General features: G+C 37.0%; 1 protein-coding gene across 19 annotated transcripts in view; it reads left to right on the top strand.

Moving 5' to 3' along the window:
* Positions 1-27,471, top strand: part of CHL1 (cell adhesion molecule L1 like) — a 461,636-nt gene that overhangs the window by 375,014 nt on the left and 59,151 nt on the right. For 9 of the 19 annotated variants that reach the window (XM_081528255.1, XM_081528260.1, XM_081528261.1 and 6 more), the window contains 5 exons: positions 2,078-2,265; positions 12,421-12,543; positions 13,614-13,784; positions 16,939-17,059; positions 22,077-22,261. In XM_081528255.1, coding sequence (XP_081384381.1) covers positions 2,078-2,265; positions 12,421-12,543; positions 13,614-13,784; positions 16,939-17,059; positions 22,077-22,261 — 788 coding nt within the window. Of the gene's footprint in view, positions 1-2,077; positions 2,266-5,682; positions 6,482-6,658; positions 6,694-12,420; positions 12,544-13,613; positions 13,785-14,753; positions 14,802-16,938; positions 17,060-22,076; positions 22,262-27,471 lie in introns of those variants that run through there. The other 10 variants (XM_081528251.1, XM_081528248.1, XM_081528263.1 and 7 more) reach the window with 4 other exon arrangements.

The raw sequence follows: 27,471 nt of genomic DNA, 5'->3' as shown, positions 1-27,471 counted from the left end.
TTTCTGATAATGAGTGATGTTGAGCATCTTTTCACGTGTTTGTTAGCCATCTGTATGTCTTCTTTGGAGAAATGTCTGTTTAGTTCTTTGGCCCACTTTTTGATTGGGTCGTTTATTTTTCTGGAATTGAGCTACAGGAGTTGCTTGTATATTTTTGAGATTAATTCTTTGTCCGTTACTTCATTTGATATCATTTTCTCCCATTCTGAAGGCTGCCTTTTCACCTTGCTTGTAGTTTCCTTTGTTGTGCAGAAGCTTTTAATTTTAATTAGGTCCCATTTGTTTATTTTTGCTTTTATTTCCAATATTCTGGGAGGTGGGTCATAGAGAATCCTGCTGTGGTTTTTGTCAGAGAGTGTTTTGCCTATGTTTTCCTCTAGGACTTTTATAGTTTCTGGTCGTACATTTAGATCTTTAATCCATTTTGAGTTTATTTTTGTGTATGGTATTAGAAAGTGTTCTAGTTTCATTCTTTTACAAGTGGTTGACCAGTTTTCCCAGCACCACTTGTTAAAGAGATTATCTTTTCTCCATTGTATATTCTTGCCTCCTTTGTCAAAGATAAGGTGTCCCTGGGTGCGTGGATTTATCTCTGGGCTTTCTATTTTGTTCCATTGATCTATATTTCTGTCTGTGCCAGTACCATACTGTCTTGATGACTGTGGCTTTGTAGTAGAGCCTGAAGTCAGGCAGCTTGATTCCTCCAGTTCCATTCTTCTTTCTCAAGATTGCTTTGGCTATTCTAGGTGTTTTTTGTATTTCCATACAAATTGTGAAATTATTTGATCTAGTTCTCTGAAAAATACCATTGGTAGCTTGATAGGGATTGCATTGAATCTATAGATTGCTTTGGGTAGTATACTCATTTTCACTATATTGATTCTTCCGATCCACGAACACGGTATATTTCTCCATCTATTTGTATCCTCTTTGATTTCTTTCACCAGTGTTTTATAGTTTTCTATATATAGGTCTTTTGTTTCTTTAGGTAGATATATTCCTAAGTATTTTATTGTTTTCATTGCGATGGTGAATGGAATTGTTACCTTAATTTCTCTTTCTGTTTTCTCATTGTTAATGTGTAAGAATGCAAGGGAGTTCTGTGTGTTGATTTTCTATCCTGCAACTTTACTATATTCATTGATTAGCTCTAGTAATTTTCTGGTAGAGTCTTTAGGGTTTTCTGTGTAGAGAATCATGTCATCTGCAAACAGAGAGTGTTTTACTTCTTCTTTTCCAATCTGGATTCCTTTTATTTCTTTTTCTGCTGATTGCTGTGGCCGAAACTTCCAAAACTATGTTGAATAGTAGTGGTGAGAGTGGGCACCCTTGTCTTGTTCCTGACTTTAGTGGAAATGCTTTCAGTTTTTCACCATTTAGGATAATGTTTGTCATGGGTTTGTCATATATAGCTTTTATTATGTTGAGGTATATTCCTTCCATTGCTGCTTTTTGGAGGGTTTTTATCATGAATGGATGTTGAATGTTGCCAAAGGCTTTCTCTGCATCTATTGAAATAATCATATGGTTTTTCTTTTTCAATTTGTTAATGTGGTGTATTACATTGATTGATTTGCACATGTACACCCATGGTGGATTCATGTCAATGTATGACAAAACCAATACAATATTGTAAAGTAAAATAAATAAATGAAAAAGAGAAAAAGTGGCAATGGTTAAGTAAATTAATTAGTAGCCATAAGACAGAAGATAATGTAGTCATAAAATCTATCTTTTGAGGATTGTAATAATTGGAAAAACTCCAATGGAAAAATTATATATTTATTGTGGTCTCGATTATTGAGGACTTCACCCTCATGACATAATCACCTCTTCAAGGCCCTACCCTCAAATACTATTACAATACATTGGGAAGTAGACTTCAACATATGAATTTTAGGGAGATTATAAGATTTCTCAGATTATTTTATATACCTTTATTGTACTATTACATCCAGGTAAATATATATATATATAGTTTTTATTTTAAAATGTCTCAGTTTTCTTATTTCTGTATATTTTTTTGTAAATAAGTTATGATTTTTTCGGGGTTGCTAACTTTAGTTTTATCTTACAGATTCTTGTGGAGTAAGGATGACAAGCCTTTTAATCTCTCTGACCCTCGGATAATTGTATCTAACAATGGGGGGACTTTCAGGATACCAAATGATGGGCACATATCTCACTTTCAAGGAAAATACCGTTGCTTTGCTTCTAATAAGCTGGGGATCGCTATGTCAGAAGAAATCGAGTTTATAGTTCCTAGTAAGTATTTCGGTGCTTCCCAGGTGGCTCAGTGGTAAAGAATCCACTTGCCAATGCAGGAAACGTGGGTTCAATCCTTGCTTGGGGAAGATCCCCTAGAGAAGGAAATGGCAACCCACTCCAGTATTCTTGCCTGGAGAATTCCATGGAGAGAGGAACCTGGCTGGGCTACAGTCCATGGGGTTGCAAAAGGGTCATATACGACTTAGCAAGTAAACAGCAGCAGCAACAGTAAGTATTACAGAGGAGATTTCATTTAATATTTTAGTGAAGTTTAATAGTTATACTAGGTTGCAATGAAATAAGATTATTAATTTAATCAGCTTATAATTACCTTATATTTTATTTATAAGGGAAATTATCTTCTGGGTCTTGATATTTAGAAGTTGATGACCTTGAAAGCCAACATACTTTCGCTGTGTTTCACTAATAATACTTGTAACATGGGGAAAAATAGTATTTGTTTTGCTTCATCAAATGAAGTTAAATATATTAGTTAGATTTGGCTAGTTTATGCTGCAGTCACAAGTAATCCCCAAGCCCTTGTGTTAATACAGGGTCGTTCCTTGATGAGGCAGTTTGCTGTAGGTCTGGCAGCTCTTCAGAGCAACTGTTCTCCATGTAGCTTTTCCGAGATCCTAACTGATGGATATACCATCATCCTATCTCTGCACCATGTGAAACTTGTACTGTCTGGGTCAGAGAGTGGGGGTATAGAACACTGCTTCCCACAAGAAATTAAACAGGCGACTTCTATTCACCTTGTTAGGTGTAGCAAAACAAATAGCATAGCCCCACCTAACCTCAGTATGAGTGCCCAGTGATATTAGTATATGTTAGTAATATCTTCCATAGGTCATAACCATGGAAAACTATAAGCTCCCGTACCATTAAAGCTGTTATTTATCCCCAAGAGTAAGCAACTTCTTTATTACCAGATCTGATCTCTGTAGCGTGCGATCTCTGATGACTGACTTTCACATTTGGTCATTTATTTGCCTGAATTTTAAGGTATCCAACACTACTTGATTCTAACCAAAGGCTTTGAAGAAAAAATTCTTAGATCTAAAACTGTCAAGAGTTTCTGTTTTGCAATTTTTTCTTGCAGAGTTCTAGACCTTTCAGGATATGAACAGCTTATGCTGGGGGAGTAGGATGTACACAAACCTGGGGAGAACAAGTAATGAAAAACATGTGTGTATTATCCTCAAAGTTGGGACAGGAAACTGGGTTTAAATTTTTAAAGTTTTCTGTATTCTTCTAGAGGAGGGACTATAACTCAAATTTAAAATTTTAACAAGTATATGTCTTAAAATGTATAGAATAGTTACAGTATACATATAGAACAAAATGTGAGTGATTATCAAACTCTGGTATCAAGAAGAAAAAGAAAAAGTCAAGAAAGGAGAGGAAAAAAACCTATAGAAATAAATATAAACATATCATTAATTAAAGATAAAAGTTAATAGACTAAATGCTCCAAAATTTAAAAAGTTATAAGCTATTTACCACATTAAACATCTAAATCATGAGAAAATAGAATTGTTGAAACTAAAAGGGGGAAAAGATGTTCCATCTTTTTAATAGATAAATAGATATCTTGAATAAATACTGTTCAAAAGAAAAGTAGATATGATTCTATTAATATCAATCAAAATAGACTTTATTTTATAAAGGCTCCCTGGAGATGAATGTACCAGGCATATATAATATTAAGGTGTATGAAGCAGAAATAGAAGTACAAGGCTAAATAGACAAATCTACCATAGTGATGAAAGATGTTCACATGCGTGTTTCATTATTTGGGTACTCAAGCAGAGGAAACATTTGAAAAGCACATGGAGGATTTAAGGAACCCAAGCTCTAGCTAATCAGGTATAATGTATAGAACATTATATCTGAAACTGCAGAGTGTTTTTCAGTATTTGATGATATGTTACCTATGAAGTAAATATGACCAAAATACAGTTGAGAAATGGGTATTAAAAAAAATCCAGAAAAAAAAAATTACCAGTGACTATAACTGAAGATGATATTAATGTATTTATAAATAATTTTACAGATCTCTGAGTTGGAGAAGGAAATAGCAAGCCAGGCCAGTTTTCTTGCCTGGAGAATCCCATAGACAGAGGAGCCTGGCAGGCTACTGTCCATGGTGTCGCAGAGTCAGACACAACTTAGCGAATAAACCACCACCACCAAGTAAAAAGCAAAAAAGGAAGTGGCAAAAGATATAAACTTGCACCTCAGACTGAAATGGCCAATACAAATATAAAAATGTGCTTAATATAATTAGTAATCAGAAATAGATCTATTGTAGCCTAAATAATAAAAGCATTTGATTCCTGCAAAATTGGGAAATACAGCAGAGTCTGAAAGTAAGTTTTAGGTGGGACTTCGTGGCTGGCATCCACCATGGAGAGTACAGTTTACTGCTTGGACTGTGGAGGATATTGGTCGCTGCCTACTTAGTTAAAGATACTCTCACCAATGACCCAGAAATTCCTCTTCTTTGCTCATATGCATGTGCCCCTTACCAGTGTGCGCCAGGAATAGCTGTGGCAGCATTGTTAGTGTTTTAGAAATATACTGAACAAAAACACAAGCTCATTTGTGATATAATGAAATAATTGTGGCACATTCATACAAAAATTACTCGGCAGTGAAGACTGATGAACCTTGGAGATGTGTTGAACAATGAAAGCAAATCGCTAAAAGAAACATAAAATGTGATTTCATTTATATAAGGTCAGTATATGTAAAAATTAATAGAATATTGTTTAGGATTATCATTTCATGTGGTAAAATCATAATTCATAACAAGAGAATGATGACAACAAAATTTAGGATGGTAGTTACCTCTAACGGATTGTGGAACAGGTAGGATCTACACCAAATAGAAAGGTAATGGTGCTTTTATGTTTCTCTTATGATGGGTCGTGGGTAAGGAGTGTTGAATTTCTTTCTTTTCATTCTTTCCATTTTATGTGGCCTTTATATATACAAAATTAATTAGTATATAGCATACTGATTTGTCTTAGATATACTGGATTATTAAGTATGACGTTAGAGCATAGTTGTGGGCGGAGTAGTGACATACAGACTTGAAAATTTGCCTCTAGAGTTTGGGTTTGAAATGACAGTAGGAAATGTTCATGAATTCTGGGTCAGAAAACTGTGATTGAGAATCATGAAATCACTTAGATTTAACTACACAGCTATAGTTATAGTTCTATTTTATAGACTATATTGCATAGTTTAGATTATTATAAACTATAATATAGTGTATAATATAGATTGATAAGTATATAATATAATTAACTGAAATAAGATGAGGAAGTAGGAGACAAAGGGAGAAGAAAGGAAGATATAAAAAAATCTGTTGTACAAGACAAGGCATTAGGGTGATCCCTAACCTGAATTCTAGTGGTTGCTATGGAGACACAAAGGAACAGGCAGTTGCTAGACCTATAGCAGAGAAATGGCACATTTTAGTATAAGGTTCTGCAATTAAAGGATTTTGAAAAGAAAATGTTTTCTGTCATTATCTAAGCAGACCAAGTGAAGACATGAACAATGTAAGGATAATTCTGGCCAGAATTGGCTAGTTTTGTAATTAAGAGATGAGAGTTGAATCTGAGCTATGTAGTGGATAATGGCACCATTTTTTCTGCTGCTGTAGAAAAGAGGAAAGTAAATTAGGTTTCTCATGCATCATTTCCAGCGCCTCCTAAAATTACTTCATCATCTAACACCTTTCTGTAATTATTTATATGTTGAATAGGACCATCAGCACAATTCTTAGGAGTTTATAAATCAGAGACCATTTAAGGCTTCCTACAAGTTTTATTAATTGATTCTTCTCTTAAGGTGTAGAGAATTGATTCTTCATTTATATTACACTCTGTGATATGAGTTTTAAAGTTTGTAAAACTTTGAAGTTTTAACTCTCATTTCTTAAACTTTTCTTTAGAACAAACTTAAAGGCTTGATTCTAAGTTTGAACACAGCTACAGTAGCTGAAAATCTGGTCATTACCCCCTACAGACAGAAAACTTTATACACTGTGTCTAGTTAGCTACTTATAACAAAATTGCAGTTGACGTTGCCAGGAAAGGAAAGAGTAAAAGAAAAAATAAAACAACCAAACACAATGTACTGTTTTCAAATGTGGAGAAAATCAGTCAACTGAATGGATTTTCCAAGATATGGCATGGTAAGTCAGGCCGTGAATTATTCAACAGATCTTCATTAAACTCCCTTCGTGTGTCAGACAATTTTCTAGTAATTTGAGATACAGCAGTGAATAAAAGAAAAACTGTACCCAAGACACCTAAATCCTGTGGGTGTGGTCAGTGAATCTGGAGAGAAGGTAAGCTATTGTCTTGCCTTCATTATGACAGATATCAGTGAAGTTAGAATGACGCTGTAAGTAATTCCATTTTGGCTGTTCAGTTTTATTCATCATTGAGGGCGCAGATCAGCCTTCTCCACTTAGCAGTCTTAGTCTGTCTTAGCCTATACTAATTTTTCTTCTAGATTCTGTGTATTATTTACACTCATAAATTTTACCAGCTTATGTACACAGTGGTTCCTTTTATCATAAAAAACTTCAGTTCAACTATCATTAGAAGCCAGTGTTAGAGCATTTCCCTCATCCCCGGAAGACTCCTTGTGCCCATTTTTAGGCAGTCGCTTTCCTCACGCCCAGGCCCAGGCAGTCGCCAGTCTGACACTTGTCTCTAGAAATGTTTTTTTTCTGAATATTTCATGTAAATGAAATCATACAATATGTGATCTTTTCTATCTGGCTTCTTTCCACTTAGCCTGATTTTTGTGATTCATTCATGTTCTAGGATAAATCAGTAGTTTGTTCATTTTTATTGGTGAATAATATTCATATAATAATGATACAGATATACCACATTTTGTTTATCCATTCACCAGTTGATGTCCATTTGGATTGTTTCTAACTTTTGACTATTACAAAAAGAAAAATTAGTAATAATCAGTAATGTTAGGAATATCCATGTGTAAATTCTGTGGAATTTTAAAAGCATTTTTTGTTGTTTGGAAGAGACTTTGACTGTCAAATATATTAATCAGGATATTAAAGGTGAGAATGATATCATCCTGTCCTATTCTTCCTTCTCTATATTGTCTTATAAATGCTGTGTGAATTCATATTATCAGTGATTGATTTACTGGCTAAAGATTAAAAGAATGAAAAAAGGTAAAAATGCAGTATGCATTATTCGTAAAGTAATGCAAGGAATAGCATTAGGGGTGAAATCATCTGTATATTGCTTTAATAGAAAATACCTTGAATTTCTAGTGTGCTGGGTTTCTACATTTGTAGGAATTCCTCAGGTCGGTTTCCTTAAGACATATCTTGGCTATTACTGCTCTAATTTGGGAAGGGTAGAATAGCAAAAGTAGGGGTCCAGTGGTATACGCTAATTTCTTCTACTAATATATGCAAACTAACCTTAGGATCAATTTGTTCAGTAGAGAGTGCAACTTAAGAGTTTTCAAGGTTTAATTAAGACCGAGGATTTTGCTCTCATGAGTCCCGGTATGTGAATGACTAGAATGAAATGGACTGCATTGGTTGTCCTTCCTTAGTGTGAATTCATTACCAGTTCATAGACTGAAAGGCAGTGCTATTTCTCTGTACTTCTAAGTGGGTTAATAGGGTACTCTACAGGAAATGGGAATCAATTAAATCTCTTTGCAGACAGAAACTGGAGTTCAGGGTGATATAGCATGTGAGCTCAGTGGCTTGCATTCATGATAATGATGCCAGACTGTCAGCAATTTGCTGAGCACATTGAAGGAAAGTGGAAGGCACTCAAAAGCTCCCCAGGCCAGTCCTGTAAACAAAGTGAGAAGTCAAAATAGATAAAGCTCTTCGGCATAGAAAGGGGGGCAGAATAATTCATTAAAGAAACCATAGATTCTCTGTGAGATGCAGTCTTTCATCCCTCAGGTGCCCTCCCTACTTTCTTTGATAAAGTTAATTCCAAATAGTTGTATAAAATGTAGAAGTTGTTATGATATAGGCTACATGAAAGATCATAAACAGTAGCAAAGGGAAGCTCTTTGTCCCTCTGCCCACCTCTATACAGCGTGGCTGGGTTTACCATGTAAAGTGAAAATATTTGAATAAGAGCCAACATCCTGAGTGATTTTTAAGTGCCTGGCACTATGTTAATTGATTTATATGAAATAGTTTATTTAAACTTTGCCACAAATCAATGAATTAGGTGTCATGTTGAATTCCATTTTATGAATGAAGAAACTGAAACACAGTAAGTAACAGATTCAGGTCAGATAGTAAGGGATGAAGCCAGGATTCAGCCCTAAGCAGCTGGCTCCAGAGCACATGTGCATAATCCAATGCTACACAGTGTTGCCTATGCTTTGATCATTCTGTTAACACATCCTCTGGATGAGCTGAAAAGCATTATCCTTCTTTGTTGAAAATAACCTTGGCAATAGATTATCAGACTCAAGAGAGAGAGAATATAGGGAGATTTGATTTTATTCTTTGGGTAGCAGAGAAAGATAATCTGTAGGTAACATAATATGTAGGTAACGTAACTTGGTTAAGTCACCAGTACCTTTACATTGACATGGTTAGTCAGAATTACTTGTATTTCATTAAATTTCTCTGATGACGTTTCATTACCGATTCTTTATGGTTAAGTTGGTTGCCATGTGGGACTGTGCAACTTGTCCTTAAGAAAAGCCTCTGAGGGAGGCTTTTGAGGAGCCCAGAGAGATGAATTGAAAGGATTCTAAGATACCAGAGAAAAGTAAAAGGGAACAGAAGGTAAGGATAGTGGTCTGAAGCAAAACAGCCAGTTAGTTTTAGCGTCTAGGCCACAGCCATTTATAGGCTAGTCTGTAGATTAAAAAAATTGTTTTTAACAAGTCTGCTATATTTCAAGTACAAAGATGTTATTTTTTTAGTATATCAGTTGAAAGAGTTAAGATGATGGGTTTCAAAACTGTCAGTACCTCAAGTGTAGAGCCCCTAGAGATCTTGTATTTGCAGGTTTGCTGTGTGTTGATAGCTTCAATAACGAGCATGTAGCTAATTTGTCTCTCAGAAAGGCTTTTCATGCCAGGTGGGTTTTTAGGGAATTGTGCCCTTGGAGTTGTTTCTAGAAGTTTGTCTGCTACACTGACTAATGAATGTGGAAGCCTATTGAAAAATAATAAAGGGATGGGTGCTATGCTTTGCTTGATTTTCTGATGAGGTAGACTGATAGGGACTAAATGTTTATGGCTTCATCTAGACTTACTATGGGATTTCCAAACATTCTTCAAATCCTACTTAGGTAGATGCTAATGTAGAAGTGGATGCTGATCCCTTTGCAAAGACACCATTCCATGGTTGAGTCCAGTCACAATTAAGTGACACACAATTAAGTGATTGTGTTTTTGGTGTTAATAGATGACTTATTTGAAAGGTGTCGGTGAGCTCCAGCGGTACAGTTGCCTCACACAAAAGGAAAGTGACTGTTCACAATTCATGTTTTTAAAGTATTGCATCTGCCCAAACTCAACAAGGCTAATGTTTATCACCAGAGAAATACAATTAGCAAAAGTCATTGGTTGGAGTTATTTTAAAATAGTCATTTTTTAAATTGAATTGAGGTAGACGTCATGCTTGCAGTTGTTTATGGTAATTAAATTTCACATTTATCTGTGGATGTTAAAATATTCACTTTTTTGCTTTGCATAAAATTTACTACACAGTTTGAAAGTCGAAGAGTAAGATCTAAAAAAAACCTGACAAATTTATATCCTTTACAGTGTTTATTCTCGGGCTTTAAATTATTAAATAAATATATATTCTTCCTGGTTTCCAGGTATTAATTTCATCTTTGGTTAAAGCTGTTCCAGATTTATGGCATGTGATAAAGACTTGGGTAGACTTCTAAATCTTATTTTATCTTTATTATGAATGCCTTGGAAGCCAGTTGAGTAACATAGTTACACTTTTGTAATTAGAATTTTATAATCTAGATTTAATTAATGCAAGGATGATAGTGCTTCACTGGCGATACTATCTGTTTGAATTATTAAATTTTTTTAAAGAGACAGCACTTCAATTAGGGCTTTATACAACTTAATTAGTGACTTTACAATAGATACCACCCAGGGAACTGTGTATTCATATTTGGCACTGTAAAGTTTGCTAGTTGCAAAACAGGACTACATGCGTCTTTCATTTCCTAATCTGTTTCCCTTCCTCTTTTGCTTCTATTATCTGAGTATAAACAGATAAATAGATTCAATAACTACCAAACAACACTGCTAACTTCAGTAACAATAAATACTGAGCTTTAGTTAGAGTGAGTTTCACTAAACAAGTGATTTAAATTTGGAGCTTAAGGTACATACTAGTTTGTAAGTTGCTGCACTTTACTTGCATAAAGTATATTTCTGCAAAATGACTTGTATAACATTGCTGTCAGTCAAAGCTAAGGCTTTACCAAATAGGTGGTATTGATAATTTATCAACAAGGTACATGTAGGGGATATACTCAGATGTTCTTCTGTCTTTCGTTGGAAGTTTCATTCTACCTAGAGCAAAGCATGATTCCAAGATGGTTCAGTTCAGTTCAGTCACTTAGTCGTGTCAGACTCTTTGTGACCCCGTGGACTGCCGCATGCCAGGCTTCCCTGTCCAATACCAACTACCAGACCTTGCTCAAACTCATGTCTATCGAGCCTTAGCTTTGACTGACAGCAAATGTTATACAAGTCATTTTGCAGAAAATATACCAAATTCGTGTCCAAGATGGTTCCCATCTCAAATTTTATTTCCAGACTTGCCAAGAGAAATCTTAGAATGAGTAGACCATGAAGGAATCCACTGAGGACTGTCACATGCCAACGCCTGTCTTTTGAACTGGCAAAGGCAGTGTAAAAATGATACTGCCTCCTGTGATGTTAAGCCATGAAAGGTCCTTGAATTTAGACAAAAAGCAATTCACTGTAGCTAGTGCATCGATAAGAAATGTCAGCAAATTCCCTCAATCACTAAGGAGTTAGAGTAGGGGGCAGGGGTGAGGAGCAAGGGAACGGCACAAAGCTTCTCAACAGGAAAATTGACAGTAAATGAATATATCTTTAGACCCTCAGGAATAATAATAATCTTTTGTGAGCCATATTTTAAGAATGAAATATTGAGATGAAAAACTGCTAATAAATTCCATCAGGTCAGGAAGGCTATAAATACCTTATGTAAGACTTTTCTCATCTATCAGATCCTAAGTAATTCTATAGTGCAGATTCCCCTATCAAAGTTCAAAGGTACAAATAATGTTGAGGCAGAATATATTTTGAATATTCTTAAAACTATCTTATAAATAACTTCATAAAATATCCAACTTTGGTGTTGTGTTTCAAATTCTGCACTGTTGTGACTTACTTTCTCAGTAATTGCATTGACCTTTGTAAGGAAATTGATTCCAGCATGGGAAAGAAACAATATATTGAAATACCACAAAGTCTCCTGTCCTACATCCATTTCATTTCACTTAAAATTATATTTACTGGGAGTGATTCCAATGTGGATGGCTCTCTTTGCAGCTTCTAGTGGTCATGTTTGGCTTTTCATTGTATTCATACCATTTTTTCCCCATGTGGGCTTTGAATTGTGAATTTTGTTTGATTATGATCTGAATGGAATATTTGCCAGTCTCATTCAAGGGCTTCAGAATAAAGCAAAAGACAGAAAATAAGTATCTGCCTAAAAATAGATTACAATGTTTGGAGAAAAATGATTCCAAATCTATGAAAACTTAAAATGAGCAACTCCTATGACTCAGAGCTTATACCGCTTCACTGAGAATTATGCACAAGCATATTGTTGCCTTATTGATGTCAGAGCAAAAATATTTGTTATCTACAGTTACAGAATGCAGAAATATATTTAAGGTTGTATAATGATGCCACACAGATTGTTAACAGTATTTTCCTCTGCAGAACATAGACAAGAAGATTTAGGGTGTTGAATTTACTAAAAATGTTCTGATTTCTAAAAGAAGAATGCTTTAAGATAATACTTGTAACATTAAGCATTACTTGTAAGGTTAAAATTTTTAAATGGTGCCTTTAAATGATTTTTTATATCAGATGCTCCAAAATTCCCCAAAGAAAAAATCGACCCTCTTGAAGTGGAGGAAGGTGATCCAATTGTCCTTCCATGCAACCCTCCCAAAGGCCTGCCACCTTTACACATTTATTGGATGAATATTGGTAAGTAATATTCTGTTCTATCAATAAAGGGACATTTTAATTTAATGCATTGTGTCAAATGACATACTGAAACGAAGGATAAAAAATTAATAAGAACTTATAAATGTGAATTCAAGTATAGTTTAAAAACTGTTTCCATCTATAGTCTGCTCTAAGTTCTGAATAAACATGAAAGCACTAGAAAACCACTAAATATGTCTTGATTTTGTCATATCTGGAAAGAGTAGAGTCTGTTAATACGATACAATACGTCTATGAAGGAAATACTTATTTTCCAAACATCTTACTTACCTTGGGGCTATTATCCATGTCAAAGTTGAGAATGGCTTGTATCTGTGTTGCTAGCTTTATATTTCTCTTTTAATATGTTGGACTTACTTAATACAGTGATGCACAAAGAAATTAGTATTAACTTCTGTGTTTAATTTTCCAAAAGCTATTATCATCTCTTGCATTGGGATTCCAGCTTCTTGTAAACCCTACTTCTGGTATGTGCCTTAGCAGGTCTATCTAAATCTTTTCTCATTGTGACCCACAGAGAAAAGTAATAATCGTACAGTATTTGGAAGAAAGCAAAAGAAGCTACTCTTGATTGTAGCCAGAGTTCCAGATTCCATGCATCCTAGAACTTAACTAGGCTGCATCATGGAAGAGGGATTAATATCTCAGACACAATTTTGTGAAAATCTGTTTTTGACAAATATGATCTTAATATAATAAGAGTAATAATTAGGCCATTATCTGTTGGGACTAGTTTTCAAATAAGTCGGTGCAGACCCATAGAGCAGAAGTAGAATCCTAAATGGTCAGGAGAGGTCGAATGCCCAGACTAGTTGCCCATCAGTGTACTTCAGTTAATGGTGATAAGTGCTCTGTCAATGATTCTCTTGTTTTTTTGTGTGTTTTACTTCTTACTCACTAATTGCTTCTATAGTAAGACCAGACTTGGGAGGAATAGAAAGAGCTACATGAAAAATAAAATAATATGAAAGAAAGAATAATGAAAAAAAGGCGACGAGGCATAATAAAGGACAATTGCCCATTTTAATGACAAGATATTTCTCTTCCAGAATTAGAACACATTGAGCAAGATGAGAGAGTATACATGAGCCAAAAGGGAGACCTGTACTTCGCAAATGTGGAGGAAAAGGACAGTCGGAACGATTATTGTTGCTTTGCTGCATTCCCGAGATTGAGGACTATTGTGCAGAAAATGCCAATGAAACTAACAGTTAACAGTTGTAAGTTGAAATAATTTATTGTGCCAGCATGAATGTGGAAGACAAATGTGTCTGTAATTTTATTCTGGTTGAAGCCGGTTAAAGCTGGGTTGATATTTTCCAGCATTGTTTAGTTTAACTCTAGAGACTTCCTTCCAGATGAAAGAGACATCTGCAGCTGCACATCGACAGTAGCTCTGTCTCCTGCAGCCAGAAAATCAAATCTCAATTCACAGGAAAAGTGTATTTCACTTGATGACTAGAGAGTCGAGTCGTTTTCCTTGCATGAAATACAGAACAAAATTCCAGGGTTTTCTCAGCAAGTCTCAGGCTCAGAATCTGTGTGATTTCAGATAAACTGGCAAGGCTGAAAATGTGGGAGAAAAGAACAGAGTCAAAAATAACAAGAAGTAATATTCTCATTTTTATCACATCAAACTTATTTGTATTTCCCAAATTGGCAAAGTTATTTGAATTGCTTCTCTTTCCTACTTGATTCTGCAGATGGCATTCTGGGTTCTTAAATTTGAAACCTGTCATTATTAGTGGGAGAAATAACCAAGATTCAACGGGCAGAGATAATCTCCAGAAATTCATTGACTGAATAACTGGCTCTGGTAGAGTCAAAAGTTGGCATGACCATTCCATTGTCTAATGTGGTTCATAATTTTTTCATAATTTGGTTCATCAATTTGTTGTGTGTTGATTCTCTATGCCAGGGCTTCACTATAGCATCCTTCAGCAACCTCAGTTCTCTTTAATGGAGCTCTAATTTGTGTCCTTTCCACTCGGATTTCATCTATGGTAGCTCAAGATTAAGCTCTTTATAAATATTTTTCAACTATGTTCGCCAAGGTGCTGTTCTAGTGAAGCATGCTTATACCTCATTTTGTAATTTTTGTAGGAGAAAACTATGGCTTTTCATTGTTTTGATGTCAGCATCTACCATTATGTTTGTGAGTTTTTTCTTCCATTTTTTTTTTATTTCAGTAAAACATGTTAATGACTCGAGTTCATCCACAGAAATTATTTCCAAGGGTAAGTTGATGACATGTAGAATGTTGACATTTATTTTCACCTGTGGTCACTCATTGTAATCTCAGAATTTGAACTTTAATACCTTCTGAGTTTATTAATATACTGATACTCTTAGGAAAGAGAGGGTTAACAAGAACCCTTAACGTAGAGGGTTCTATTTTCTCCCATCCCCATCAAATGTATGTAAAAGGGGGTAATATTTACTAATGCATAACTATATAAATAAACCTATATACTTATTGATGATATAGTTACCATAAGTAAATACATATACATATATAACATTATGTTTTTCATGGAGTAATTATTATGGATCTCCCAAAATGCCTCTTATGGTTAATCAGCAGTTTGGCTGAGAGCTGTTACACGAGGAAAGGAAAAAGCAATGGTTGAGTGTAACAGAAGTAGAGAAAGCGCTGAGTATAAGAAAGTCAAATGGTTATTTTCCTTTCTAGACCTCTTGAAGTACTTGCTACACAACTGTCCATTGTGATTCAGTGAGAAAGAATATAAGTTGCAGCATTTTCCAAACTCACTTGTCTATGAAATGGTTTTTATTATTTAAAAAAAATTTTTTTTTCCCATAGAACATTTAACCAAATTATATAATAAGTAGTTTTTCTACAGAGAAAATAATCATTTGTCTGAATGCAACAATATTTCTTTTATAATTGGCACCAGCAATGAACCCTCCATGATAACTTTGGTAATCTAATATACTGATAATGTCACCAGGGCTGGATGAGGGTTCCCCTTGGTGTACCCTCAGTTTGAAAATGGACTGATTAGGTATGTATAGGCAACTTCATTTCCTTTGAGGTCAACACAAATGTATATTGTTGTATCTTTTCAGCACTCAATAAAATCATTACACATGGATGGGAGGGGAGTTTGTGGGAGAATGGATACATGTTTGTGTATGGCTGAGTCCCTTTGCTGTCTACCTGAACCTATCACACAGTTGTTAATAGGCTGTACTCCAATATAAAAGTGAAAAAAAAAATCACACCATATAATACATGTTCAAAAATTATTTTTCAAAAAACAAATGCTTGTAAGGAAGCTTTTAAAAGGTACACACTGCTTTCATTACCTTTCATTCGTCTACTCTGATAGCAGCCCTCACCTCTACACTTCAAATATCATATCAAATCACATTGACATTGGATGTGAAACATAATTTGTGTGAACGCTTGAAACAGAAATCAGAATTTGTGTTGAAAATGGAAGCTTCCTCGTTTTCCATTGTATTTGAAAGGTTTCTTAGAAAAATGAGGCTTCTCTGGTGGCTCAGACAGTAAAGAATCTGCCTGCAATGCGAGAGACCTGGGTTCAATCCCTGGGTTGGGAAGATCCCCTGGAGAAGGGAACGGCTACCCACGCCAGTATTCTGGCCTGGAGAATTCCATGGACAGAGGAGCCTGGTGGGCTGCAGTCTGGTTGCAAAGAGTCAGACAGGACTGAATGACTTTCTCTTGAGGAAAATAAGAAATGGAATATTACCTCACCAGTTACTGAGATGGCTTGTAAATCTTTTTGTACAACAGTGTTTGTCTTTGAGGATATAAGACTGAAAGTAGAGTCACCTAGTTGATAACTTCATAGATGCCTGGTGTGTACCACAGGCTTCTTGAATCAGAGTTTCTGGGTGTAGGGACCAGGAAACTGTATTATAAGAGGAATCCTGTCAGATACTTAGGCACATTCAATTCAAGAAAAATATACACGGCCATCAAACATGACCAAGTATGATTAAAATGTGGAATATAAAACTATTGACTGTCAGTGAACTTGAGGCTTTCATCAAGAAACTAATTATCTTGAACACTGTTTGAACTTCTGAATTTGAAGATGTGGTTTAAATCATCACCTTTATAAAACTTGATGAAGCACTTAGTTAATGTATCTGAAGGGCAAACCATGCTTCCTGGTAAGAGTGAAATCTATTTAAATAGGAATATATTAAAATGTGTGAAATATATGTGAAATAAATGTGTGAAAATAAATTAAAATGTGTGTGTAAATAGACATACACACACACAGGTCCATATGGTTAAATATGTTTTAGGAAGGATCGCGTGCCAAAGGAGTTTCTTAGTTTGAACAAAATCTGAGTCTTGTCTGTTCTGTTCTGTAGCAAATTCGATCAAGCAGAGAAAACCCCGACTATTGTTGCCTCCTCCTGAAAGTGGCAGTGAGTCTTATGTTACCATCCTCAAAGGGGATACCCTGCTGCTCGAGTGTTTTGCTGAAGGCCTGTGAGTAACTTGACCCTGTTCATGACTTTTTCCATTCTGTCCTGTAAAGAATGAGATAGCAGTGAAGAGTGTGCCTGCATGCGTCTTTAAAAAATGATTTCTTTAGAAGAGAAAATCCTGTTACTACATTTCTGGGGAAAGTAATTTGCACTTCTCTCTGCAGATTTCAGGCTGTGACCGAGATAGATTTATAATTAGACAGCTCTGTCAGTTGGTGAACGTGTGAATGGAGGTGACGGTGACAGTGTTCTCCTTACCTCAGTCAACAAGGGGCTGCATCCTTAGAGCATGAGGTTGTGGAGAGTCAACCTGTCACAATTGGTGCCAGGTTTATGTCTTTCTGCTGTATGATTTGTCCTGCTTCTGCTTGTTACGTTTTCCCAGGTTCTATGGATCTCTATTTATTATTTTACCCACCTGTCCTTTGCACACAAGCAGATCTAGATCACGCAGTTTAAATTTTAAAAAGAAGTTTTTTGTGTGTGTGTCTGCACTGGGTCTTTGTTACTTTGCATAAGCTTTCTCTAGTTACCGTGTGCAGGCTTCTCATTGCAGTGGCTTCTCCTGCGGCAGAGCGTGGGCTCCAGCAGTGACACCATGTGGGCTCAGTAGTAGTGGTTCCCGGGCTCTCAAGCACAGGCTCAATAGTTGTGACACATGAGTGTAATTGTCCTGTGGCATTGTGAAATCTTTCTGGACCAGGGATCAAACCCATGTCTCCTGCATTGGCAGGCGGGTTCTTAACTACTGGATCGCCAGAGAAGTCCCAGATCATGCAATTTAAGAGAGTTTCACATCAGAACCGATGAACCAAACTTTTTGCACACCTAAAAAATTGCAGTTTTGCAGACCCTCCAAGAACATCTTTGCTTGGTCACCTCTTGAAATTGTGATGCTTGTTGAGTAGCTATCATAAGTGTATGTAAACAAGGATCATCTTATTTAATACGTGATCATACAAGATTGTCTCTTTGCTATCATCACCCTTCTTTACCACCACCTACCCACCCCTGCCATTGGGAATACTGTGGGAAAATACATCCCACCTTCCTAGCACCTGAGTTTACATACTCAGTTTGTAAACTAAAGGCTTTTTATAGCTGGTCATCTGGTTCATGGACTAGAATTTGAAATTCATACTCATCCATTGTTCAGTGTATATTCTGAATGAGTGGTTTTAAATTGGACTATGAAAAAAAGGAGCGGATTTTAATGGTTTTATAACCCCTAAGCTTTGTAAATTTCTCTTTCCATCCTGAAAAATATTCAGGTTGCTTATCTGTCTTAAGCTGCCAGAATATATTGCCATAAAGTAATTAGATGTGTGGTGACATGGCCTCTGCTCGGGAATTTTATGTCTGTATTATGTGAGGAGATGAAAGCATCAGGTTCGCTTGGATCATGTTGGTAACTGCCTGCATTTTTGCTCTTATTCATACACGTTTATAGAGGTGGAAATTACATCCTCCATGGTTCATCACTATTCTTGGTTGACTCTCTGGGCAGGGAGAACATGTCAGTAATTCTTTTCTCCTGTTTCCCACAAATGCCATAACTTACCTCTTGAATGGGCTGCCGACTGCATGGATGGTCTTCAATATAATAGACTCGATGGGCTTTTCAGAAAATGCAGTGTCATGGGCCAATAAAGAAAAATTGAGCACGGACATGTGTTGTCTTTGGGACTTGAGGATTCCTGAGGCCTTGTCAGAGAAGTTCATCTGAAGGGTTTTCTTCTTAGTCATCATGGGTTTAGGTTGAGAATCCTATCTGGGATAGTTCTCTTCCAGGTGAATCTGATACATTGTAAAATTTTTAGAGTACTTGAAAAAAATGTATTCTAAGAAGTTTTTATTTTAAAATTTAATTTATTTAATTGTTTACTTTTGACCGTGCTAGGTCTTCATTGCTACATGGGCTTTTTCTCTAGTTGTGGCGAGCGAGGGCTACTCTCTCGTTGTGGTGTGCGGGCTTCTCATTGCGGTGACTTCTCTTGCTGTGGAGCACAGGCTTCAGTAGTTGTACTTCCTGGGCTCTAGAACACCGGTTCAATAGTTGTAGTGCCTGGGCTTAGGTGCTCTATGGTATGTGGAATCTTCCCAGACCAGGGATTGAAACCATGTCTTCTGCGTTGGCAGGAGAATTCTTTACCACTGAACTACCAGGGAGGCCGTTTTCAACCACGAACTTTCTACTGTACTAGATATAATGAAGATATTGTTCTCTTTATTATGTGTCAGGCACTGTGTCTTGCACTTTACATACATTAGCTCATTTTATCCTCACCACTCTCATCTCATGACTCCTTCCCATTGTTGGTTAGGCAGGTGCAGGCCACAGAGCTGACTTCACATCTCGACTCTCAGTATGCAGGGGAGGCCGGGATTCCATCCTGTCTCCAGAACCCTCAACTACCTATGAATTTAACTTCTTCAGCATATTTCAACTGAATGAACTGTTCTGTTCAGTTAAAGGCAGGGTAGACAGAGGATGGCACTGTGCCTGAGTCTAAAGGAGTGAGATATAGTAGATGTTTCAAAAATGGCTAGTAATAATGAAAATGTGGATACTATTAAGTAAAATGGGAAAGCTTTGAGAGGGAAAGGTTGAGGGGTTCAGATTCTGTAAGGTGGAAACTAAGAATAACTAAAAACGACATTGTGAATTTCATTCAGAAAAGTGTTGACTCCCCAAAAGGAGTGCAGACGGTGAGCCCCTCGGTGGAAAGAGCACATTCATGGACCAATTCACACTCACTCAATCCTGTGAAAGCTTCGTTAGACTTAAAGACAGGTTCCCTCTGCTGACTGTTGGGCTCATATTTTCTCTCTCTTTTCTCTGTTTTGTGAATTCATCGGTTGAAGCTAGATACAATTCTCTTGCAAACAAAGGAAGTTTAAGAATTAAAGTTGGCTGGGCAAGGACCTGAAGAAAACTTTGAGATGATGGCATGGTGTGGATTTATGTATAAAATTGGATTAAGCAATATATTTTCCTTCGAAAATTTATTGTTTAAGTGCTGTTAGTAAATGTTTACTAAATTTTTTTAAAAAAGAAAGAAAAACATTAGCAAGACAATAGCTGGACATTCTTGCAGTGGTACAGATGTGTCCTCAGATGAATTTGTCTCATAGTCATATGATACTTACTAGATAATCATTTTATCCTGTTCTTTCAAAGAATTGGTATTAGAAGATTAGGCTGGTTTCCAAGGACTAGCAAAAAGAAAAAAGAAAAAAAAAGATTTTACAGCAGGTGAGATGCTTGTACCATTAAAGTATGGGCTTACAAAAATCCCCTGATTTGGAGGAACTAAGGTCCATAGCAGCCTGCACTTTGGCAAATTGCCGTTTTGACAGATGGAGCGCAAAGCAAGCAGTTAGGAGGTATGGGCTATGCATCCTGGTGGGTGGTGTGCTCAGGAAGCCAACAGCTAATACACCCTCACAGCCACCTATCAGAGCATCCTTACTGTTTCCTACAGAAGTCAGAAGGATATCCTGTATTTTAAGCCTGGTGAAACGAATGGTAGTGGTGGTTCCAGGCAAGTACCTGCACAGTGAGGGAAGAGACTAGATGTGTGTAAAAATCATCACTTTTACCTCTATTTTTTTGCAAAATAACTGAATTATTTTAACCATTGCCTAACAATGCAATTTACGAAAACTAATGCAAGCGGTATGAATTGTTCACTTATTAACTAGTAACTAATTAATTTGCCTATAAGTGTATATTCCCAGAACACATGGTTAGGAAGGGAAAAAAAAAAAGAATGAAGAAAGCAGAATAAAATAAAAGACACTGATCGTCAGACAATTTCAACTTCTAATGCTTCATTTGTTACCCCAGTGACTTTAAGCAAATTAACTTCTTGAACTTTAGAATCCTCACTGGTAAAATGATGATAATGATGCTCCCATTTAGAACATACTCAATAACTTTCAGGTATTAATGATAAAAAGAAATGGAGCGAGAATAAAGAAGTCTTCAGTAAAAACAGCAGAAATACTTCTTCCACTCAGTCATACAGCTCAAGTGAAGAGGAGAAAAAAAAAAAATCATCCATCAGTTAAAATCAGGCATCACTGTTCTTCACGTCATTTTTAAATCACAAAGTCATAAAGCGTCCCACTTCTCCACTTGTCTGGTTTGCATTCAAAAATTTTCATTTCAAAAATCCCAACAGATGGGATTTTTCTGTTTTAAACCTAGCTGGCTTGATTCCTCATTCTTGTTTTCCACCCAGATAAGGTGGAAAATGTCATTGTGTTGGTGTGTGACAAGTTATCAATTTGGGATTTGTTTTGTTCTTGCTTTTGGCATTTGTTGTTTATGTTGGGTGATCAAATTTTTCTAAGCAAGAGAGATTTGGTTCATTCCTTGGTTCCTGTATTCCCTACTAGGGTGACAGTCTGCCTGGGTGACCCAGTCTATGCTTCAGAGCCCGCCTTGGCCTAAAATGAGCTATTCCCAGGTCCAGCCAGTACACTGGACACCCACATTTGAATCTTATTCTCCAATAGCAGCCTCATAAAGATTAAGAGGGTTGTCACAGCTACCCTCTGCTGAGTGTTGGGTCTTACTTTATGGTGTTTTTCAAACTCATATCGGGAAGAAGGCTGTTATTTCTGGCCCCTTCAAAACCACCCACAGGGAGATAGCACACTTGGAAAAAAAATCTTGTACATTTCTATGGGTCCAGTCATCCATCCTTCATCTAACCATCTGTATTAGCACTTGTATGGAGATAGCTGTCTTAGTGGAGGAAACAGAAGATTTCTGAAGAGGTAGCCTATTAAAGGAGCTTGCAATAAAGGAGACATGATCCAACCCTGATCTTCACCACGGATGGTGGATGGTGGTGTGCAGGTCTGTGCACTGGGAAGGCTGATGTTTTTCAGTGGAACTCTTGAGTGCAGACTTAAAAGTAGCACAGTGAGGGAAGTACCCTGTAGATTTCTTTATATTTTGTTTTTCACCTTAAAAAATGTTTACCATTTTATGTATTGTTTCACAGACCAACTCCACAAGTTGACTGGAACAAAATGGGAGGTGATTTACCAAAAGGAATAGAAGCAAAAAAAAATTGTGTCAAAAATTTGAAGATAGAGAATGTCTCCTATCAGGACAAAGGAAACTATCGCTGCACAGCCAACAATTTCTTGGGATCAGCCACTCATGAGTTTCACGTTATAGTGGAAGGTACATTTCTCATGTTGATTTATTTTTCTATTTAAAAAAAAAAAGGTGAATTCATATGTATAGTCAACCTCAAATGCATATATATATATAAATAAATGAGTAAGCTGTTTCAGCATTTAATTAGAGTGAGCAATGGAATATATTAGACTTCAATTAATCAGGTTTGTCATTTACCCCACAAAACCACATAGAAGGGACAAATGACAAGAAAAGATCTCGGGTTAGGGACTGAACACAGATGACTTCAACTATTTGATTGAATAGTCACTAAACCTAATCTCTTATATCATCTTATTATGAGAAAACATTTACTGTTATATGTGTGTAACACTGCATAATATGAAATCTTAAACGAAGAAAGCATTACCATCATAGAAAGTATCATGATAGGCCTGAGAGAAGCTTGGAGTTTCCCAGTCCTGGCATTAACTTCCTGGGTCCTTGCCCAATTTACTTCACATTTCTGTATCTCTATTTCTTACCAATGAAATGAGGGAGTCAGACAGATTACTATCTTAACTGTTTCCTGTTTGAGGGGGGGATCCATCTCTTGGGTTCAGATGATATTTAGTATGTTGCTGATGGGGAAAGAAAAATAGTATGATGTAAGCATTATTTCTCTGCCAAAAGGTGCAAAAAACACGGTATATTCATGTCCTCTTTCTGTAACCTCAAGCTTTTTGATCAATAGAGCCTGGTATATTGTTTGTTGTATTCACAGAAATCAGTAGGCAGTGATGTCATCATTGAAAAAAAAGATGAGCCACAGTGTTAGTTATCAGGGCTCTGGGTGCTGGGCAGATGTAAAGGTTACCTAGTCATCCTGTGAATTTGATTGCTGCAGGCCTATTTCTGTGGTCCTCATAACACTGCAGCTTTTATGTATGATTTGGTTGACTGTATTGATCAAATTAATGGGATGATTACTGCATTTGTGCTTTTTTAGTGCTGTGCAGGCTTAACTATTCAAAGAAATGATCGCTTTCAGGTTTCTATGTAGTGAACTGGTGCTCTAAGGCTTTCATTTATATTCCAATGAAGTTCACCTCTTAAAGCTTCATTCTGCACAAAGAATACCTAAGGAAAGACCCACTGTTTTGATTAATGGAAAAAAGAAAGTCTCAGATACAAGTTATATTAACAAGTAAATGTTAAGATAACTTTGACTCATGTTGCTGTTTGGAATAGCCGCATATTTCCAAAACCTGTCTCTCAGTGTGGGCTTCCCAAGTGGCACTAGTGGTAAAGAATTCGCCTGCCACTGCAGGAGATGCAAGAGACACCGGTTCAGTCCCTGGGTTGGGAAGATCCCCTGGAGAAGGAAATGGCAACCCACTGCAGTATTCTTGCCTGGAGAATCCCATGGACAGAGGAGCCTGGCAGGCTACAGTCCATGGGGTTGCAAAGAGTTGGACAGGACTGAAGCACCGTAGCACATCCCACACCACGTGTGATTCGTTAGGTTAGGAAGAATGGAGAACCACGGATGGGAGTACCATTTCCCTTAGTTCAACAAAAGCAAAACCTGTTATAAGAGAAAACCTATTGTTATGCATAAATAGCAACGGTTGCCAATAGTGACGTATTCCTCTGACATATTCACCAAGAAATTCAGAGAGGAAGAGTTTGAGCGATTTTTTCTGTACTTTTAGTCAGTGTTTGATGCCTCTGCATAACACAGCTCTATCATACAACAGGGATGTTTTTCTGTAACCCTCTGCCCTGCCCCCTATCCCAGCACCCACACAGACCCACAAACCCGACAGGTCTAATTGTTAGCTGCTCTTACTTCAAGTTGCTGACTGTTAGAAATCCTTCCAGATGGCTGGAACATCGCTACGGTAGCTGAATATTTTAACAATCTGGCCACGGGTTTCTTGACTGTGAGAATGAAGCTCTCAGAAGAACTGCAAAGGTTGCAAAAAGAAAAAAATAAATCAAGGATGTAAAATTAATTACGCAATTTAAAATGTTGACTATAGGGCTCCAAAGGAATATAGGTTTCCTGAACAAATTGTCCTCGCTATTCATAAAACAGCTATTAGCAGTATTGAGATGTAAATAATGTTTTTATGAGGGACATTTAATCCTTTATCCTTAATGAGAAACTACTAAATGTGCCCTCAGTTGTACGTTTCAGGAGTTTCTCTTCACACATGCGAGTGAAAAGCAAGCCCGGCTGAAGAAGTCTTTCTTTTTTTTTAAAGTGTGAAGGCAGTGAATACATCCTTCATTAATCATATGGATGGATAAGTTCACTTTCACTCAATTTTATTCCGCCTTTCTGCACCTTGTTCTTTCCCTTACTTTGTCTCTTGCTTGGAAACTAATTAAATAACAGGATTAGTCATATGAGAAAAGAGCAGTGTTACTGTAAACTTTGACACGGTAGCCCATTCTGAAAACATCCAATGTGCTTAAAAGCAAAAGCATGTATTTTACTGTATTCTCTATATCTGTGATATTTATTTCTTATTAATATATAAAATCTGTCATCGCTAGTTGGGTAACTCAAATCTCACAAGCCCGCCACGCTCCTCTGTCCATGGGATTTTCCAGGCAAGAATACTGGAGTGGGTCCCAATGGGTCACTGACCCAGGAGTCCAACTGGCATCTCCTTCCTTTCCTGCAATGGCAGGCAGATTCTTTACTGCACCACCTAGGAAACCAAAATGGCATCTAAAATTTTCTAAATACAAAATTCAAAGTATGATCACAAATGTGTTTCAACTGCATCCAACTAACAGTGTTTGTGTTGTAAATTTGTGCATCGTGTAGGGCTTTTGAGATTTAGTAAGTGTAATAGGCAAGCATTTATACATAATTATATAACCATAATTGTGCTGCAATTTAAAAAGATGTCATGAATTCAAACACAATTCAGTAATCGACCTATTGAGAAAGTCTTGTTTTCAAGTAACAAATCTACTTCTAAAAAGTTGCAGTGAAATCCAAGTTTGCTGAACCTAATCATTTTTGATTTGTTAGAATATAGATATTTAACAGAAATCTATTACTAAGAAAATAACCTCTGTGTTGTATATTTCATAGGTGCCAAATTTTCTGTTTTGTTTTCCTTCTAGTGATAAACATCTCTAATTAGCTTGCTTGTTACATTGTAAACATTCAGACATTTGCATCTCAATTTTGAGCATCGTGAGAGAAATTTATCATCTTATTTTTTTGTTTACAATTATGACTAAATGAGTAAAATTTCAACATAAGTCATTTTCATCAGTTACCAGAGATTTATGGATAATAGATGAAAGACTGGGATTCCGTGATGATGCTTTCTCTCAGAAATTTCCATTTTAATCATTCTTTCTTTTCTCTTAAGCCTTTCCTCCTCACATCCTTTCAAACAGGTCTTACCTGTCAGGAGTACAGTTGCATGTTCCAACCTTTGAAAAACTCTGTTCTGGTGTTCCTGCATGCCCATAGCCTCATTGCAACCACCAGACATTTCCTGTCCCTTAGCCAGGGTCCTCAGGCTCAGTATGGTACCTACTGAGTAGGTACCCTCTTCTCCAAGGTCCTTCCTTTTTCCCTGTGCCTTTTTCACTGAAGTCTTTGGGAAGCAGTCATTTCAGTTCAACTTAAAATTATGCCACACACACCTGTTCTCCTTTGTGCCAATATCAGGGAGGAAGAAATTTTCCTTTTTCTCCTGGCTCATCTAAGAATTAAATTTGAATGAGACAGATTAACAGGAGAAAATCAAACAAAAGGGTAGTAACATGTATTCATGGGAGCAAGCCAGGAGAACTGAGTAACTCACCAAAAGGATCAGAGCTTAAATACCATCTTCAGCTAAAGACTAAAGAGGATGTTTGGGGCTTCAGAGGAGAGGACAGCATCTCCAAGAAAGACTGGAGATGGAAAAGCCAACGTTGGATTTGCCTGTGTTTGTAGGGCCGGGCAGACAGGGGAACATAGAGTAGACTCTAATGTCTAGGCCTTGCAGTTTCCCCCACCAGCCTAGCCCATGGAATTCGCCAGGCAAGAATACTAGAGACGGTTCCCATTCCCTTCGCCAGGGGATCTTCCCGACCCAGGGATTGAACTTGAGTCACCTGCATTGCAGGCAGATTCTTTACCATCTGAGCCACTATGCTAGCTGTTCTTGGCACTTATTTCTGCAATAGTTCTATTCCAGAAACAGGCCTTCTAACTAAACTGTTTCAGACAGTTAGCAGGGAGATCAGAGTTTCTACCTGAGTCTTTTGGGCCTTGATTATTTTCAGCTCAAAATAATCTGCATGCCAAAGAGATGTTTTGGGGTGGCAAACTTTTGCTCCTCTATGCTAAGCAGAGGAGACATCAGAAAGAGATTAATTCTGCCCTGGCTCTTCACAAATCACTAACCTAAGTGATATATTCGAGGTGTTCTCACTACAGATGCCAGTTGTAAAAATCTCAGCCTGGGTGGGTATTGAGAGCAGTGTCGCAACAGACCCAGGAAGAATAAGAACCGGCCTGAAGTCCCTTTCAAGTTGCATGACCAAACGTACTTTTGCTTAGGACTAGCTTACTTCTCCAAGAGAAACAGGGATGAGAAGCATAAAAACAAATGTCTAAACATTTATAAAGAAAGCTTATCAGAAAGGGTTCAGGTGAAGTTTAGTGGGGGCTTCCCAAGTAGCTCAGCCATAAAGAATCTGCCTGCCTATGCAGATGTGGGTTCGATCCCTGAGATGGGAAGATTCCTGGAGAAGGAAAATGGCCACCGACTCCAGTATTCTTGCCTGGAGAATTCCATGAACAGAAAAGTCTGGTGGGCTACAGTCTATGGGGTCGCAAGAGAGTCAGACACGACTGAGCAACTAAACAACAAGAACAAAGTTGATGGATGATTTCTAGTGAATGTGCACAGATGATAAATGTTGGAGAGCTTGGATCTGGAAGTACAAGGTGAAAGTTGGTACAATTGTTTGGCCTTTGTTCCTGTGATCCAAAGTAATGAAATAGTAATGAGTTAGAAATAACACCACATTTACTTGAGAGTCTCAGTGCTTCTCACTCAGTAGGTCTGCTGGTCCTTGGAATGGCAAGAACAGAAAGTGAGGCTTCTTTTCCTGGTGACCCTGGGTGAGTTGAATGGCTTCTCCAAAGCTCAGTTCTCCATCTGTAACGTTAAAGGGTTGATTAAGATGGTCATTTAAGCACCTTTTACCTAAGATCTGACAGGGTATGTGTGCATCCTCAGTCA

Source organism: Giraffa tippelskirchi, chromosome 9 (assembly GCF_054371585.1).
Source record: "Giraffa tippelskirchi isolate mGirTip1 chromosome 9, T2T-mGirTip1v1.2.pri, whole genome shotgun sequence".
Taxonomy (NCBI): domain Eukaryota; kingdom Metazoa; phylum Chordata; class Mammalia; order Artiodactyla; family Giraffidae; genus Giraffa; species Giraffa tippelskirchi.
The sequence above is the reverse complement of the archived record's forward strand: the minus strand, read 5'-3'. Positions and strand labels throughout refer to the sequence as shown.